We start from the raw sequence: 13,452 nt of genomic DNA, 5'->3' as shown, positions 1-13,452 counted from the left end.
AAGCAGTATTGAAGGCTGGATGGAAGTACGAGGAGACAACCATTTGAATTGCATTCCTGACGCATGAGAAGCATCATGGCGGCTAAATTGATAGACGCCAAATCCACCGCGCAATAGACGCTTCCTGGGCCCACAGGTGTAACTTGCCGATTAGCACATAATATTAATAACTGACGTAATATTTTTGGCTTGAAATCTCCATGTCAAACTGGTCACGTGCAATGTGAATGGATCTCCGCTACAAACACGCGTCGCGTCGCGTCTTACCATATCCAACACCAAACTTCAATCATGCGGATAGAAGAACTCGTGGTCGAAGGTAGGACTTCTAGTAATTTAATCAGTTGCCGGATGTCATTTGCCCCAAAGGTTTCAAATCATATCCAGTCCGGACTCAGATCACGGGCTGGGATTCATCATTCAATGCTATCACTGGCCTCAATGGATCCGGCAAGTCCAACATACTCGACGCGATTTGCTTTGTTCTTGGTATAACCAATATGTCTCAAGTGAGTACGAACTCTCTTTGCCTCATATTAGTTAACTGGCGCACTCACTCACCCGCCGCAGATGCGAGCTCAAAACCAGCAGGATCTTATTTATAAGAGAGGCCAGGCTGGTGTTACCAAGGCCAGCGTAACAATTGTCTTTGACAACTCAGATAGAGAGAAGAGTCCGGTTGGATTTGAGAACTTGAAGCAGATTACAGTCACGCGTCAAGTGCGTTCATAACCACTCCACTGCGGTACTTCTGGGCTTGAAACTCACGTCTTACACAGATAGCGCTTCCAAATATATCAAAGTACCTCCTGAACGGTCACAAATCGCAGCAGGGCAATATTCAGACCTTGTTCCAGAGTGTACAGCTTAATATTAACAATCCCAATTTCCTCATCATGCAAGGCCGCATCACGAAGGTAAGTTCAGTTCCATCGCTTTCGCACATCTGGCTTGAATATTTTTAACCAGGTCCTTAACATGCGTCCACAAGAAATTCTTGGTATGGTTGAAGAAGCTGCAGGTACCCGCATGTTCGAGGATCGAAAGGACAAGGCCAAGAAGACGATGTCAAAGAAGGAGAAGCGCGTGCAGGAGATAACGTCTCTCCTTGAGGAGGAGATTACACCTAAGCTGGATAAACTCCGGGAAGAGAAACGTCAATTTCTTGCGTTCCAGAAGACCCGGACGGAACTGGAGAAGATTGGCAGGAAACTGCGCGCTTGGGAATGGACAGCCGCAAACAAAAGGGTTGAGAAGGCGCAAGATGATATCGAGAGCAAGAGAGCAGAGATGGAAGCGACAGAGAAGCGTAAGAAGAAGCTTATCAAGGAGACGAAGGCAGCCGAGAAGGAAATGCAGGAGGTCAACGCGAAACGGGAGGCAGAGCGAAAGAAAGGCGGCAAATTCAAGAAGATGGAGGAAGAAGTAACGCTCCTGGAAAAGGAGCTCGTGAAAGTTCGAACCCAAGTCGACCTCGCGAACGGTAATATCGCCGACGAAAACAAAAGTGTCGCTAGTGCCGAGACAGAGCTTCAAGAGCTCCTTCAATCCCTCGAGGAGAAGCGCACTCAGGCTCAAGAACTTGAATCTTCTTATATGTCCGTCAAAGCGAAGCACAACGAAACCCAAGGAGCGCTTTCGAAATCCGAGGAGCTATTGCAGACGCTGCTGACTGGTCTCTCATCAAGCAATACCGGAAACTCTGGAGGTGGTTACATGGGTCAGCTTGCAGACGCAAAAGCCCGCATGGCCCAAGGGTCGGCCGAGGAAGAGCAGAATCGCGTCAAACTCAACATGAGTGAGAAGGAGCTGAAAACATTGGAAGCTAAGTGGAAAGACATAGAGAAGGAAGCCGGACAAGGGAAGCGTAATATGGAAAACATGCGGGCGGAAGCCGAGAAGCTCAAGCGCAGAGTCGCTGACTGTGGTTGGAGTGCCGAACGAGAGCAAGAAAGCCAAGTCTCCCTAGCGACCGCGAGGGGACATGTGCGGCAGTTTACCGAGGTATGCTCTATGTCCTATTTTATGCCATTGTATAACGGTCATACAGGGGCGCGATGCAGTCAAACAGCGCCTATCGTCATTGAACTTTGATTACTCGATGCCATACCCGAATTTCGACCGCACCAAGGTGAAGGGGTTGGTGGCTAACTTGACCTCGCTCCCTCCCCAGCACCAGAACAAATCCCAGGCACTAGAAATCGTTGCCGGAGGCAAGCTCTACAACGTCGTTGTCGAAGATGAGAAAGTCGGCAAGGACCTCCTCCAGAACGGAAAGCTAAAGAAGCGCGTCACTATCATTCCACTTAACAAAATCAATTCATTCGCTTTAAGTGCCCAGGTGTGTCTCTCAGTAGCGCAACCAGTGAAGGGTGCTCACCCCTTCACCAGAAATTAGCGCAGGTTAATCAGCTTGCACCGGGTAAAGCCAACCTGGCATTATCGCTCATCGGCTACCCAGAAGAAGTAGCTCGCGCCATGGCATTCGTCTTCGGTGACACCATTGTCTGTGAGGACGCTGAAGCTGCCAATGCTGTCACATTTGGTGCAAAGGTCAGGTCCGTCACTTTGAACGGCGACCTGTACGACCCCTCTGGTACGCTTAGTGGAGGGGCGGCTCCAAGCGGAAGCGGTACGCTATTAAGGGTGCAGGAACTCCTCGAGGCAGAGCGTAAGCTAGGAGAAGCACAGTCTCGTTTGAGTGAACTTGAAAGAGCAGAGGCGGCCAACCGAGAGAAGAGAGAATCTTGGAGAAAGTTCACTCGCGAACTCGACATTAAGCTACACGAAGTCAGTCTTTTGGAGCAGCAGGCAGAAGGGAGCGACGCCGTAAGGGTGAGTATAGTCGTCACTATCTATTCACTTCAATGTTTTATATCTAACATTGTCTAGCTCGGTGCTGAGGTGGAGGAGCTGAAGAAGACGATCGATGCTTTAAAATTGGCTGTCCAGGCAGCCAAGGAGAAGCAAAAGGCCGCCAAGGGGGAGTGCAGTAAGCTCGAAAAGGACATGGACGAGTTCAAAAATAATAAGGAAGGCAAGATCAATGAATTGAAGGCGAGCACCCCCCCCATCCTTCGTAACGCACTCTGACCAACTATGCAGGCCGAGATTAGCAAGCAGAAGGCAGCTCTTCAGAAACAAGCTGTTGTAGTAAAGACCCAACACAAGGAACATCAAACCGCCGTACTCGAGCTTGGTGAGAAGAAGCTGTTCGAATTTCTTATTCTGCTTGCTAATGACTCCTAGAACAAATGGAGAATGATATCAAGGAAGCCGAAGACAACATCAAAGGTGCTCACGCCCAAATGGCCAAGCTTCACAAGGACCTGGCAGCGCTCAATACTAAGCTTGCTAAACACGAGGTACGATTCTCTCCCATGTCAGCGTCCTGGCCTCTCATGCGACATAGGCGGACCACGCAAGAGCAGAGCAAAAGCTTCAGGAGGAACGGGCAACGCTGACTCAATTCGATAACGAGCTCAAGGACCTGGAGAATGCCATTCGTGAGCAGAAGAAGGGGGTATCCGACGCAGAAATCGATTTGAAAAAGTTGGAGCACGACGTTGTCGCACTTGAAAAAGATAAAGTCACACAGGCCAAGTTTGTGACCGACTTGGAGAAGCAGCACGAGTGGATCCGAGATGAATATCAGTGAGTGATACCTTGATCTTTTCTTGAACCCGCTTGACGTTCTCGAAGGTCATTTGGCAAATCCGGCTCACAGTATGAGTTTGACCAAGATATGCCTTCATTGCGAGCCAAAGCGGACGAACTTGAGGAGAAGCAGAAGGGAATGAAAAAGAAAGTCAACCCAAAGGTCATGAACATGATCGACACGTGAGTCTTTGACTGTTCAGGAGCTGATCTGATTTGAATGACTTGCGACTAGTGTCGAGAAGAAGGAATTGGACCTCAAGAAGATGTTGGCCACAGTTCTGAAAGATAAAGAAAAGATTGAGGACACCATAGAGGAGTTAGACCGATATAAGCGTGATGCTCTCCAGAAGACATGGGAGAAAGTGAACGGGTACGATGATTCCTTCACCGTCAGCCCGTCGTCGCTCACCCACTTTTGTAGCGACTTTGGTGGCATCTTTGCCGAACTGCTGCCTGGCAACTTCGCCAAACTTCAGCCTCCAGAAGGTCAAGACTTAATGCAGGGACTTGAGGTGAAAGTACAGCTGGGGACTGTTTGGAAACAAAGTCTAACTGAATTGAGTGGTGGCCAACGGTACGGAACAGGCATCTGTAAAATTATGAGACTGACAAAGGTTGCACAGCTCCTTGATCGCGCTTTCTCTCATCATGGCCCTTCTCCAATTCAAGCCGGCGCCCATGTACATTCTTGATGAAATCGATGCTGCTCTCGACCTCTCGCATACCCAACACATTGGCCACCTATTCCGAACTCGTTTTAAGGGCTCCCAATTTATTGTCGTGTCACTGAAAGAGGGCCTGTTCACAAATGCAAACGTACTATTCCGAACACGGTTCCGCGATGGCACGTCGGTAGTCGAGCGGACGGCGAATAGGTCAACTTCATCACTGTACACATAATATAATCCTGTATGATTACTGTACGATCATTGTCGCCGCCATGGCCACGCATGCTAATGCAACGTATGGGGAGAGGCGTTCTCCTGTGAATACGTTGAATGCCGGCTGTTCTTGAGGAAGCCGGGCAGGAAATCGCCTGTATGAACACGCACCTATCCGCGCAGACATGAAGAATAGTCCGAGGAATCTGTTTACTTTCTCAGCATTCATGGACTCTCTCACAGTAATCAAGAGCAACATACCCTGCTTTATTTCTATCGACTAGACGTGGGGCAACTGCTCGAACGTAGGTGCAAGTGCAGATCATCAACAAGATGACCAAAAGCAGGGATTGAAAGTTGAAAAGTGCTGACTTTGTGCCTTCAGCTAATGTACGATATGACAATAAAGACAAACGATACCATGAGGAAAGACACGTACGCGGCCTACGGATGACCTGCAGATACTAGAAAACGTTTGCTGCGGCCTACCTCACACATGCATGTGCTTACTAAGCGACTGGGCTAACCCGTCGAGTTACCTTCATCGATCATCGGGGAACAACCCATACGAATGGGCGCGCACGAATTGAGAATTACCATCTGCGGCCCACAACAAAGTGTTAATATATCCAGCTGCAGGTATGATTTGGAAGCAAGATAGTCCAGTGAGAGTGTGATAAGTGGAGATCGACTAGGAGATCGACCGTAGTGCTGACTAAGCCATTGAGACTTCATGACCTTGTTTCAACTTTCAACGAGTCTTGCCCGACTCTATTCTAGCTAGTTGACGCTCGAACATCTTACTGTGCAAGGTGACTATGACTTGACCAGAGAACGACTCACCCAAGTATGATATCGGACAGGGTTTACCATCAACAATACTCGCTAGTCAGCATTCACATATGGAACTTCAGTGCCTTCCAGCGCATGCCCCGTCTGCAGTACATAAAGAAATCCCCTCTCCGACATGCAAACCCTTGTAACAAGCGCCCAGACATGAAGGAACCCCGCACATTCCCTTCGTGAACAAGCACATAACCAGTCACTCAGGAAAGACACGCACCCGTCACCCTTGGCGGGAACCATTTCTTGGGCATGGGCACTTTAGGCACCCTGAGGTGAGTTTCTCCGTTTATACTAGGTTCTTCCACGGAGGTGACATTGGGACCACAAAGCATACGGCCAAGTGTGCCGTCATCTGGATAGAGGATGTATACACAGTCCAGTCCACCGACAGCCGAAATATCAACGGCATGCCCCATCCATCACCAGACTCTCCGTCCTTGCAAAGTTCCACTGGGTCTCGTCTACGTTGGTTTGCGGGATGTGGACAAGGCGAGAAGGAGATGTTGAAGTAACACCCCAGTAAGGCCTTTGGTGTGCATGAGGTTGATCGGTAAGTTGGATCTTCATGGGGAGGAAAGGGCGCAGACGCTGATTGTACTCGACATAGCTATGGTTGAAAGAGCCTTCGACCATGTGAAGCACAATTAGGCCGCACTGGTTACCTGAGCTTTAAAGTTGACGCGTTCGATCCGAGCTTTGCGTCTCGGGAACACCGGTAAGTCTTTTCATTTTCGCTAGTCAGTGTCTTGGCACCTGCTTTTTGACTGGGATGGATTCAGTCGTCTGATCTGCGCGCCTCTGCTGACTCTGTGCGTATCGAAAAAAATCCCTTTTGATGGGGATGTGTTTTGAGGTGTGAAAATATACACGAAAATGTGCATCATTCTCCACGTATCCTGATCCTGCAGACGCTTAGAAGTGCGCCACGCCCGGAAACGATAGACGTTGGCTTGTGCAGGCCCTTTATACTGCGTTTGTCCTGTTTTATTGGGTTTCATTGGGACTTCATATATGCTTTGACCCTTGGTTGGAATACCCAAGCTCACGGTGGGGAGACCGTATGTATTCCTAGCGAATTAATCCCAAGTCAAATCAAATGTCAAGTCGATGATCAGCGCTAACCAAAATTCTGTAGGTGCGCGGCAGTCTCACCTTCCGCGATGGACACTACATCTGCGATACGATTCGTGAGACCGACATTGCCATTGAATTGATGGTATGTTTCTTACATGATCCCTTGATGTGATCTGACGTGCCCCGCCGCACACATGAAGTTAACCCCGCACTTGCAGATGCTGAGCACGTGAGCCAGACTGACACGGTGAGGTGATTAGTCTTCTCTACTTCGGGTAAGTTGTCCAGCACCGTCAGTATCCACCTATCTGTTTATTATGCAGGCGAGACCCTGCTCTGGGTTGCAATCCATGTGTCGTAATTGAATGTGGATCTAATTTCAATGTTCTGATCTGGTGGCAGTAAGTTATACCTGCTTGATAAGAGCACAATGACTGACTGTTAATTGACAGAGAAGAGAGGTGTTGGATGGGTCGTGGGCTCTTATGGCCTGTTCTTGGCGGAGACGCGTTGGAAAGATACGTCCTTCTATTCGTGGTTGGACACGATTTTTTTTTTTTTTTCATTCCTATCAATAAGCATGCGATCCCCTGTCTGGTGTTTTTGTATTGATAAATTTTGTGAATCAGATTTTCGAGTCTGCGATTTTCGATGCCGATGACTACCGGCAGGATCTGGCGAACGCGGCGAGTCCCTATGCACACCGAAAATCAAAACATATACAACCAAAAGAGAAAGTACTCAGTGATTAGCTCCAGCGCGTTGCGTTCAATGCTTCTGTTTTCTGATGATCGGCGATCAACGATCAAATTGAATATCTCCACAGTCGCGCGGGGAATATCCGAATGGCCTGCATGTTTCACTATTGTCCGTTAACAGAACCAGCGCGCATGAAAGGATGGCGGATGCGTCCCTTTGTATGTATTACTCCAATTCGTGCGCTGTGTCCGCTTTGCCTGGGCAACAAGTTGTGGACCAGAACTCGAGAAAGGGGAGGGACACGCCGCAGTGTAGGTGACCCACTTCATTTATTTACTTGAAGCGGGCGGCTCAGCAGCATAAATAGTGGTACTTGTATCCCTTTCCTCCTCTTCACCACCAATCGCATTTCCTCTTCCGCATCCAAGTGTCTAACTTGTGCTCTAACACCCTTGTTTCCTGACTTCCTATTCTGTCACTTTCCTGGTCCAACCACAGGCCAAGACCGCGTCACTCAGCATATCTTCACCATCTCAATCCGATCCAATGACGGACCAAACCTTCTCCTCATCGAACGCTCTATACAATGAGCACGAATACGAGAACCTCAATTTCGGCACTGCTGTCGACAATCGATGGCACCAGTACGGAGTTCAGCAAGAAAACGTTCCCAAACCTGAACCTGAGCTCCAGCCCGGGTTTGGAATGTATCCTCCCGAAATGTATCAAAACCGCGTTGCACTTGGGCCAGCTCCCAACGTGGACTACAGAATGGCTCCCATGTTTGGTGCTGGCGGGGCACAATATGGACAACAACAATACGGCCAAGCTTATCTGCAGAACATGATGAGGCCTGCAAGTCTTGCTCCCCTACCTAACACTTATGTCCCTCAGTCGGGTATGGTCATGGGCCCGAACCCTCCACAACATTATGGTGGATATGCCCCGGGCCCTCAGGCTATGGGTGTCATGCCGTCTTACTCTCCTCCAGTGCAGACTACTTTCGCTCCTGCGATGACCGCGAACTCTGGAGTCGCAGGTTCCCTCCCGCAGGTGCAGGCCGCCGCGGGCGCTTTTGACGTTCCAGTCATGCAAGCGCAACTGCCCGGACCCTCCGAGGCGGTAAACAATTATCTGGCTTCGCACACACTGGAAGAACTTCAGGCGCTGCTCATGCAGCAGCACCCTGGTCACAACCAACATTTCGACCAGGGACTCATGCCCCAATTGCCATCTGAAGGCGCAACTGAGGGGGGCTCAGTGCGGCGCACCACCAAGAGCAAGGGCAAGGGCAAGGCGGTGAATGGTAATGGGGCGGCACGAAAGACGACACCGAGACAACGCTGCATTCGCCCTGAGGACGATCCAGAATTTGTGAGTGAAATATTTCTTTGGTTCTCGCCATCCCGCTTACAGCTGTTTGATCAGGAACAGAAACTCGACGATGGCGTGATCAAGTACAAATGCTTGAGACGTCACTGCACAGAAGACCTTCTCAAGCGAAGCAGCGTGCGCGAGCACAAGAAATCAAACATACATAACCAGCGTAACAATCACTTGCTGTGCCTAGCCTGTGGCTCCTAGTGAGTACCCCTGCTTTCAAATGTGACCGCGGGGCTGATATATCTATTCTTACTAGTTTAAGTCGCAATGATGGGCTCAAGCGTCATGCGAAATCTAAGCAGTGTGCCAGGAACCAGGAAAAAAAGATGTTCGCCAGCACCTCCGCGGCACCACTGCCAGTCACCGAACCCCAATGGCGATCCACATTCAAGGGGAAAACACGGGAGACCCAGGCATCCCCGCCCTCAGTTGTAATCGGGCCGAACTTTGCTTCCGGCTCTGGCGCGCAACCCATTGTTCAGACCCCAAGACTGAACTCAGTGACCAAGAATGCCTCATCCTTCCCTGTTTTCGCGCAGGACACTATATCCATGACCGACGCACTTTTCAATGTCCAGGCGCCACATGTACCACACTCTACGCCCCACTATTCCTCTGATGTGCCTCCCATGCCTGTTACGGCGCAAGACTTCTCGATCTTCGAGGAGGGGGAAGAAGACACGGACCTTTTTGGTTCACCTGTCATGGATACCGCGCAAGACTTGTCGATCTTCGAGGACTCTGAGGAGGAAGAAGAAGAAGACGTGGACCTTTTTGGTTCACCTGTCATGGATACCGCGCAAGACTTCTCAATCTTCGAGGAGGAGGAGGAGAAGGAAGACACGGACCTTTTTGGTTCACCTGTTATGGATACCGCAGCTCTCCCGCTGTAATATCATCATCTTGAGACTATATGTTTCTTTGTTTATCCAAGCTTGTGTTGTTCACATCCGCATCCTATACCAGTTCATAGCATATTCAGACACGACCATTATGACCATTATGACCATTATGCCCCTTATGGCTATTTCTTGTAGAGTAATCCTAGTATGCATAGATGTATCTGGGACAATGCATATGCTATAATGTTCCCTGTCAAACGTGAGCATCCCACTACAAAGCCTGCTAGAGTTGTTCGTAGCACCTACATCGAACAATTCACCATATCGTTCACAACTAACCACATCATGATGTATATATCAATTGCTGCGTTACTCGTCGAGTCGTGCTGCAGTCCGTTCTATGTGATTTCAAGCTCGAGGTCTGATATACGTGTCTCCTCATACAGAGATACGAGGAATCGATAACCCCCATCACAGCAACCCGTAAACCAGGCTTCCTAGGCCAAATGGCGGAAGCCATCCCCAAACTAACAGACATTTACCTCAGATTTACCCAGACATCCATCATAACCAAACTCACAGACTCGCATACCGCAAGTCCAGTTCACGCGACCTTCCAAGCCCAAAACGGACCTACGCGCACGCATCAACAAACAAACACGCTCAGCAAAACACCAACAACTCACCAAGCGGGTCCGGCCTCTCATGCAGCGCCCCCGTCCACATCCCCAAGAACCCAACCGCCGCACCCGACCCGCCAATCTGAACCGCCTCCGATGACCACTCAGGCTCATTTGACCCCGGTGCAAAGGATACCTTTTAATTAATCAGCAATACATACGCAAGGTATCACGAACCACGCAGGCTACAAAGCGCGAAAAGAGCAACTCACCATCTGCCATCGGATAGCCCCATTGCCAATTACGCTCACCGTACCTTTGATTTTGCGCAAGTCGTTTAAACTGCGGTCAGACCCTATGGATTCACCCTCGACGTGGATGGTTGGAAGGGGGCGGGTGGTGCTGCCTGGTGGGATGGGAGATTCGGAGTAGCCAGTTATGCGAATGGCGAGGGGTATGATTCGGCAAGCTTCCTGCATGCCGTCTTCGAGGAACCTTTCGGGTGCGAGCTATAGTAGTGACGAATTAGAGGGTACGTTTGCTAGATGATGTGTCTCACGTTGTGTACTGCAAGGGAGCGTTCAGTACGAGACGGGGTAGGACGAATTGAGAGCACTTACCCAGGAGTTCTCGGTAATCAAGCCAGCAAACACACCGTCTGCATATATCAACAGAATTGAACTTCTCAAAAGAACGCATAGCTTGAAACTCACTTCCAGGTACCACTGATACCCGCCCAATCCCATCCCTCAACTTCACCCTGCTTGCTCTTCCCACTCTTCTCGGATCCCTCCCCCTTCTCAGGTCGATTTGCCCACGCTTCCCAATACCCAGGCGACCCACCTATGCACATCGTATGCATCTTGCGCATATATGGTAAGATATCGCCTGTCGAGAATGCAGTTGGGTCGGGCGACAGCCTAAATACATCCCTCAGATTCGCCTCCACGACGATACGCGCGGACGCGAGCCACACATAGTCCGGTACGAGCTCGTACGGCTGGATTGGCGGGCTCAGATCAGGGACACGGTTCCCGTTCATCAGTCCCAAGTTTAACAACCCCAAGTCATCTTCATCTATATCTTCGTCGTCTTCATTGGTTTCATCTTCGTCATCGTCCGGGCTTTCAGGTTGGTTTGACTCGGGGGAGCTATTAGGGTCGCGCTGCACGTGCTGGTAGGGACCCCACATGCGTGCGGGTCCGATGTAGCGCATATCGTAGACCCGCCTACGTGCGAGGGTGCGAGCATCAGCGGACTGCTCTACAGCGGTGTATAACATGGGTCGTGGGCGTGTAATGGGCAGGGGAGGTAGATCCTCGTCCTCGTCAGACGCAGATGCAACTGGCCAGGCTCCAGGAACGGGTATATCTGCTGGTCCTGGAGAGTTGGGAGTGGATGGGTCTGCGAGCTCGGGGGCTGGTGCGGAAATGGGTATAAATCCGGTACAGCAGATGAGTTTGTGGAATAGCTGGCCGAGTTCTGATCCGTCCCAGTGCGATGCGGGAGTTAGAACAGGGTGGTGCGGTGCATGACCTTGGACATCAAAGGACAGCTTTGCTAGTAGCGTGCGTGTGAGCTCAGGGGGGAACCCGATTTCTAATAACTCTTGAAGCCACGTCACATTGACACTCTTGAGCATGCCAGTGTAGTCAGCTGTAAGCAGGAGGAGCAGGGGTGGGAACGGGGGAGAGTTGAACATAGGTGCGTAAGGGGAATTAGACTCGGGAAACTCGGTTAGGATGGTGAGAGATATGGGCGGGGAGGATGGGAAGGGCATGGAAGTGGTGATGACTGAGAGTAACGCCTTCAGGACGGATAATGACGCTGGGATGCCGAGGGCCTCCGGCTGTGAACATACTGGGGCTGTCAATTGGGCCGGACGTCTGATACACCTAGCTGCGCTAATACGGTCAATGTATTCTTGCGTCCAGTCGAACTCCCGGCTGGGGTGGCCACCTGATATGGTACTCAGATGGTTCAGAGCTGGTCTAGGATCATCAAAGGTAGTAAGAAAGATCTCGCGCCAGAGATGCTGGTCTGGGCAGCGGTAGATTAGGTCGTGGAAGAACTTGCTGGTCTGGGAGAGCGCTGCTATGGAATTTGGGTTCTCGGAGGCTGCGGACACGATGAGCACGGCTTCAATGAGCTCTGCTGGAAGGTCAGCGATGGTGGAAGCCATGTCTGAATCGTCAGGAGGTAAAACGAGCTCGCTGTACAGCTAATAAATATAATATCGAGACTTCTCACGGAAGAGTGTAGGCATCAGTAAGCAACCGTCAGCTGCTTGAACGGGAAGAATAAGAATCTAGCGTGAATTCAATGCAACAATGTCGTGTAAGATATCGAAAGGAAATGCTAAGCAGACCATTCCTCACTCTACAGTACCAGACGCTGTTATAGAGATTTTGCTGTTCGTCCGTCCACTCCTCGTGCCCTGAGCTTCAATGGTCCTCACAATCTCCATCCCTTCTTCTACTTCACCAAAGACAACGTGCTTTCCATCCAACCACGACGTGACCACGGTTGTGATGAAGAACTGCAAGACATCAATATCTAATCCAAGATTCGCCAAATAAGCACGCACTTGAGAACCGTTAGTGTTCGGGCCAGCATTAGCCATGGACAACAATCCAGGCTTCTCGTGCTTCAGCTTGAAATTCTCATCTATACATCCAATCAGCTATGGCATAAAAAGAAAATAGAACTTTAAAGGAACTGACCTGCGAACTTCTCGCCGTATATCGACTTGCCACCAGTACCATCGTGCCGCGTGAAATCACCTCCTTGAAGCATAAACTATAAAAGACGATATCCGTTAGCCATGGGAGGTGTGAAAGAGGGAGAATATAATCACAGCGGGGATGACACGGTGAAAAGAGCTTCCAGCATAGCCGAATCCGTGTTGGCCCGTAGCAAGCTCCCTGAAATTCTTCGTGGTCTTGGGTACGACGTCGTCGTACAGCTTAAATGTTATACGTCCTGAAGGCTTGTTGTCTATGGCAACATCGAACTGTATTTTATAGAAACTTGGTTCTGATGACAGTCATGAACATTTGTTGAAACTTACGAAGACACGCGAAGACCTGGTAACATATCGAATCAATTTTTGTGAGTTAGTGGGGAGAAGTCTACTCACAGAGGCTTTGCAGTCGACGCGGAGGTCGTGAAACGGCGAAGGAATGAATTGAGCATGGGTTGGTCAGATAGATAGGATGCACCTGCGACGAGTACGAAGACACCTGCGCCTGTTAAAATTACAGTTTTCTGTAAACCCATCCTACTGGACACAGCCACAGCACAAGCGAATTGAAATTGAAATTGAAAATAAATAAATAAAATACAAATAAAATAAAACCATGTACACCGCCAATTGCCACTTTGGGCGAAACCGAGCTAGCGCGAAAAGGATTTAAATGGCCTGGCAACCAGGTTGATACGAGTTCG

General features: G+C 49.8%; 5 protein-coding genes across 5 annotated transcripts; 2 read left to right on the top strand and 3 right to left on the bottom strand.

Moving 5' to 3' along the window:
* Positions 1-265: 265 nt before the first annotated feature.
* Positions 266-5,003, top strand: DEU56DRAFT_783115 (condensin complex subunit SMC2). Its single transcript, XM_041352133.1, has 16 exons — positions 266-319; positions 370-509; positions 571-720; positions 780-917; positions 970-2,004; positions 2,051-2,341; positions 2,392-2,835; positions 2,893-3,057; positions 3,106-3,199; positions 3,250-3,365; positions 3,413-3,654; positions 3,703-3,840; positions 3,893-4,030; positions 4,082-4,234; positions 4,284-4,747; positions 4,803-5,003. The coding sequence occupies exons 1-15, from the start codon at positions 292-294 to the stop codon at positions 4,558-4,560; spliced, it is 3,549 nt and encodes a 1,182-aa protein (XP_041212313.1). The 5' UTR covers positions 266-291; the 3' UTR covers positions 4,561-4,747; positions 4,803-5,003.
* Positions 4,576-4,912, bottom strand: DEU56DRAFT_729924 (DUF1242-domain-containing protein; the record flags this gene model as incomplete). Its single annotated transcript, XM_041348134.1, has 3 exons — positions 4,576-4,643; positions 4,713-4,747; positions 4,803-4,912. Coding segments are annotated over 3 exons (213 nt in total), but the record flags the coding sequence as incomplete, so codon positions are not given.
* Positions 5,004-7,436: 2,433 nt separating the features above from the next.
* Positions 7,437-9,436, top strand: DEU56DRAFT_978187 (uncharacterized protein; the record flags this gene model as incomplete). The annotated part of the gene is made up of 3 exons (XM_041359681.1): positions 7,437-8,534; positions 8,589-8,743; positions 8,800-9,436. Exons 1-3 carry the CDS (start codon positions 7,707-7,709, stop codon positions 9,434-9,436), a joined length of 1,620 nt encoding a protein of 539 aa, XP_041212312.1. The 5' UTR covers positions 7,437-7,706.
* Positions 9,437-9,860: 424 nt separating this feature from the next.
* DEU56DRAFT_87385 (uncharacterized protein) lies at positions 9,861-12,403 on the bottom strand. Its single transcript, XM_041355897.1, has 6 exons — positions 10,719-12,403; positions 10,626-10,663; positions 10,565-10,572; positions 10,278-10,514; positions 10,072-10,201; positions 9,861-10,018 (listed from the first exon to the last, which is right to left on the bottom strand). Exons 1-6 carry the CDS (start codon positions 12,185-12,187, stop codon positions 9,990-9,992), a joined length of 1,911 nt encoding a protein of 636 aa, XP_041212311.1. The 5' UTR covers positions 12,188-12,403; the 3' UTR covers positions 9,861-9,989.
* On the bottom strand, positions 12,380-13,200 carry DEU56DRAFT_730016 (cyclophilin-like domain-containing protein; the record flags this gene model as incomplete). The annotated part of the gene is made up of 5 exons (XM_041348137.1): positions 12,380-12,544; positions 12,593-12,672; positions 12,729-12,804; positions 12,863-13,034; positions 13,145-13,200. 5 exons carry the CDS (start codon positions 13,198-13,200, stop codon positions 12,380-12,382), a joined length of 549 nt encoding a protein of 182 aa, XP_041212310.1.
* Positions 13,201-13,452: the final 252 nt, after the last annotated feature.

This window comes from Suillus clintonianus, assembly GCF_016758775.1.
Source record: "Suillus clintonianus strain FC179 chromosome Unknown DEU56scaffold_12, whole genome shotgun sequence".
In the NCBI taxonomy this organism is placed as follows: Eukaryota; Fungi; Basidiomycota; class Agaricomycetes; order Boletales; family Suillaceae; genus Suillus; species Suillus clintonianus.
The sequence above is the reverse complement of the archived record's forward strand: the minus strand, read 5'-3'. Positions and strand labels throughout refer to the sequence as shown.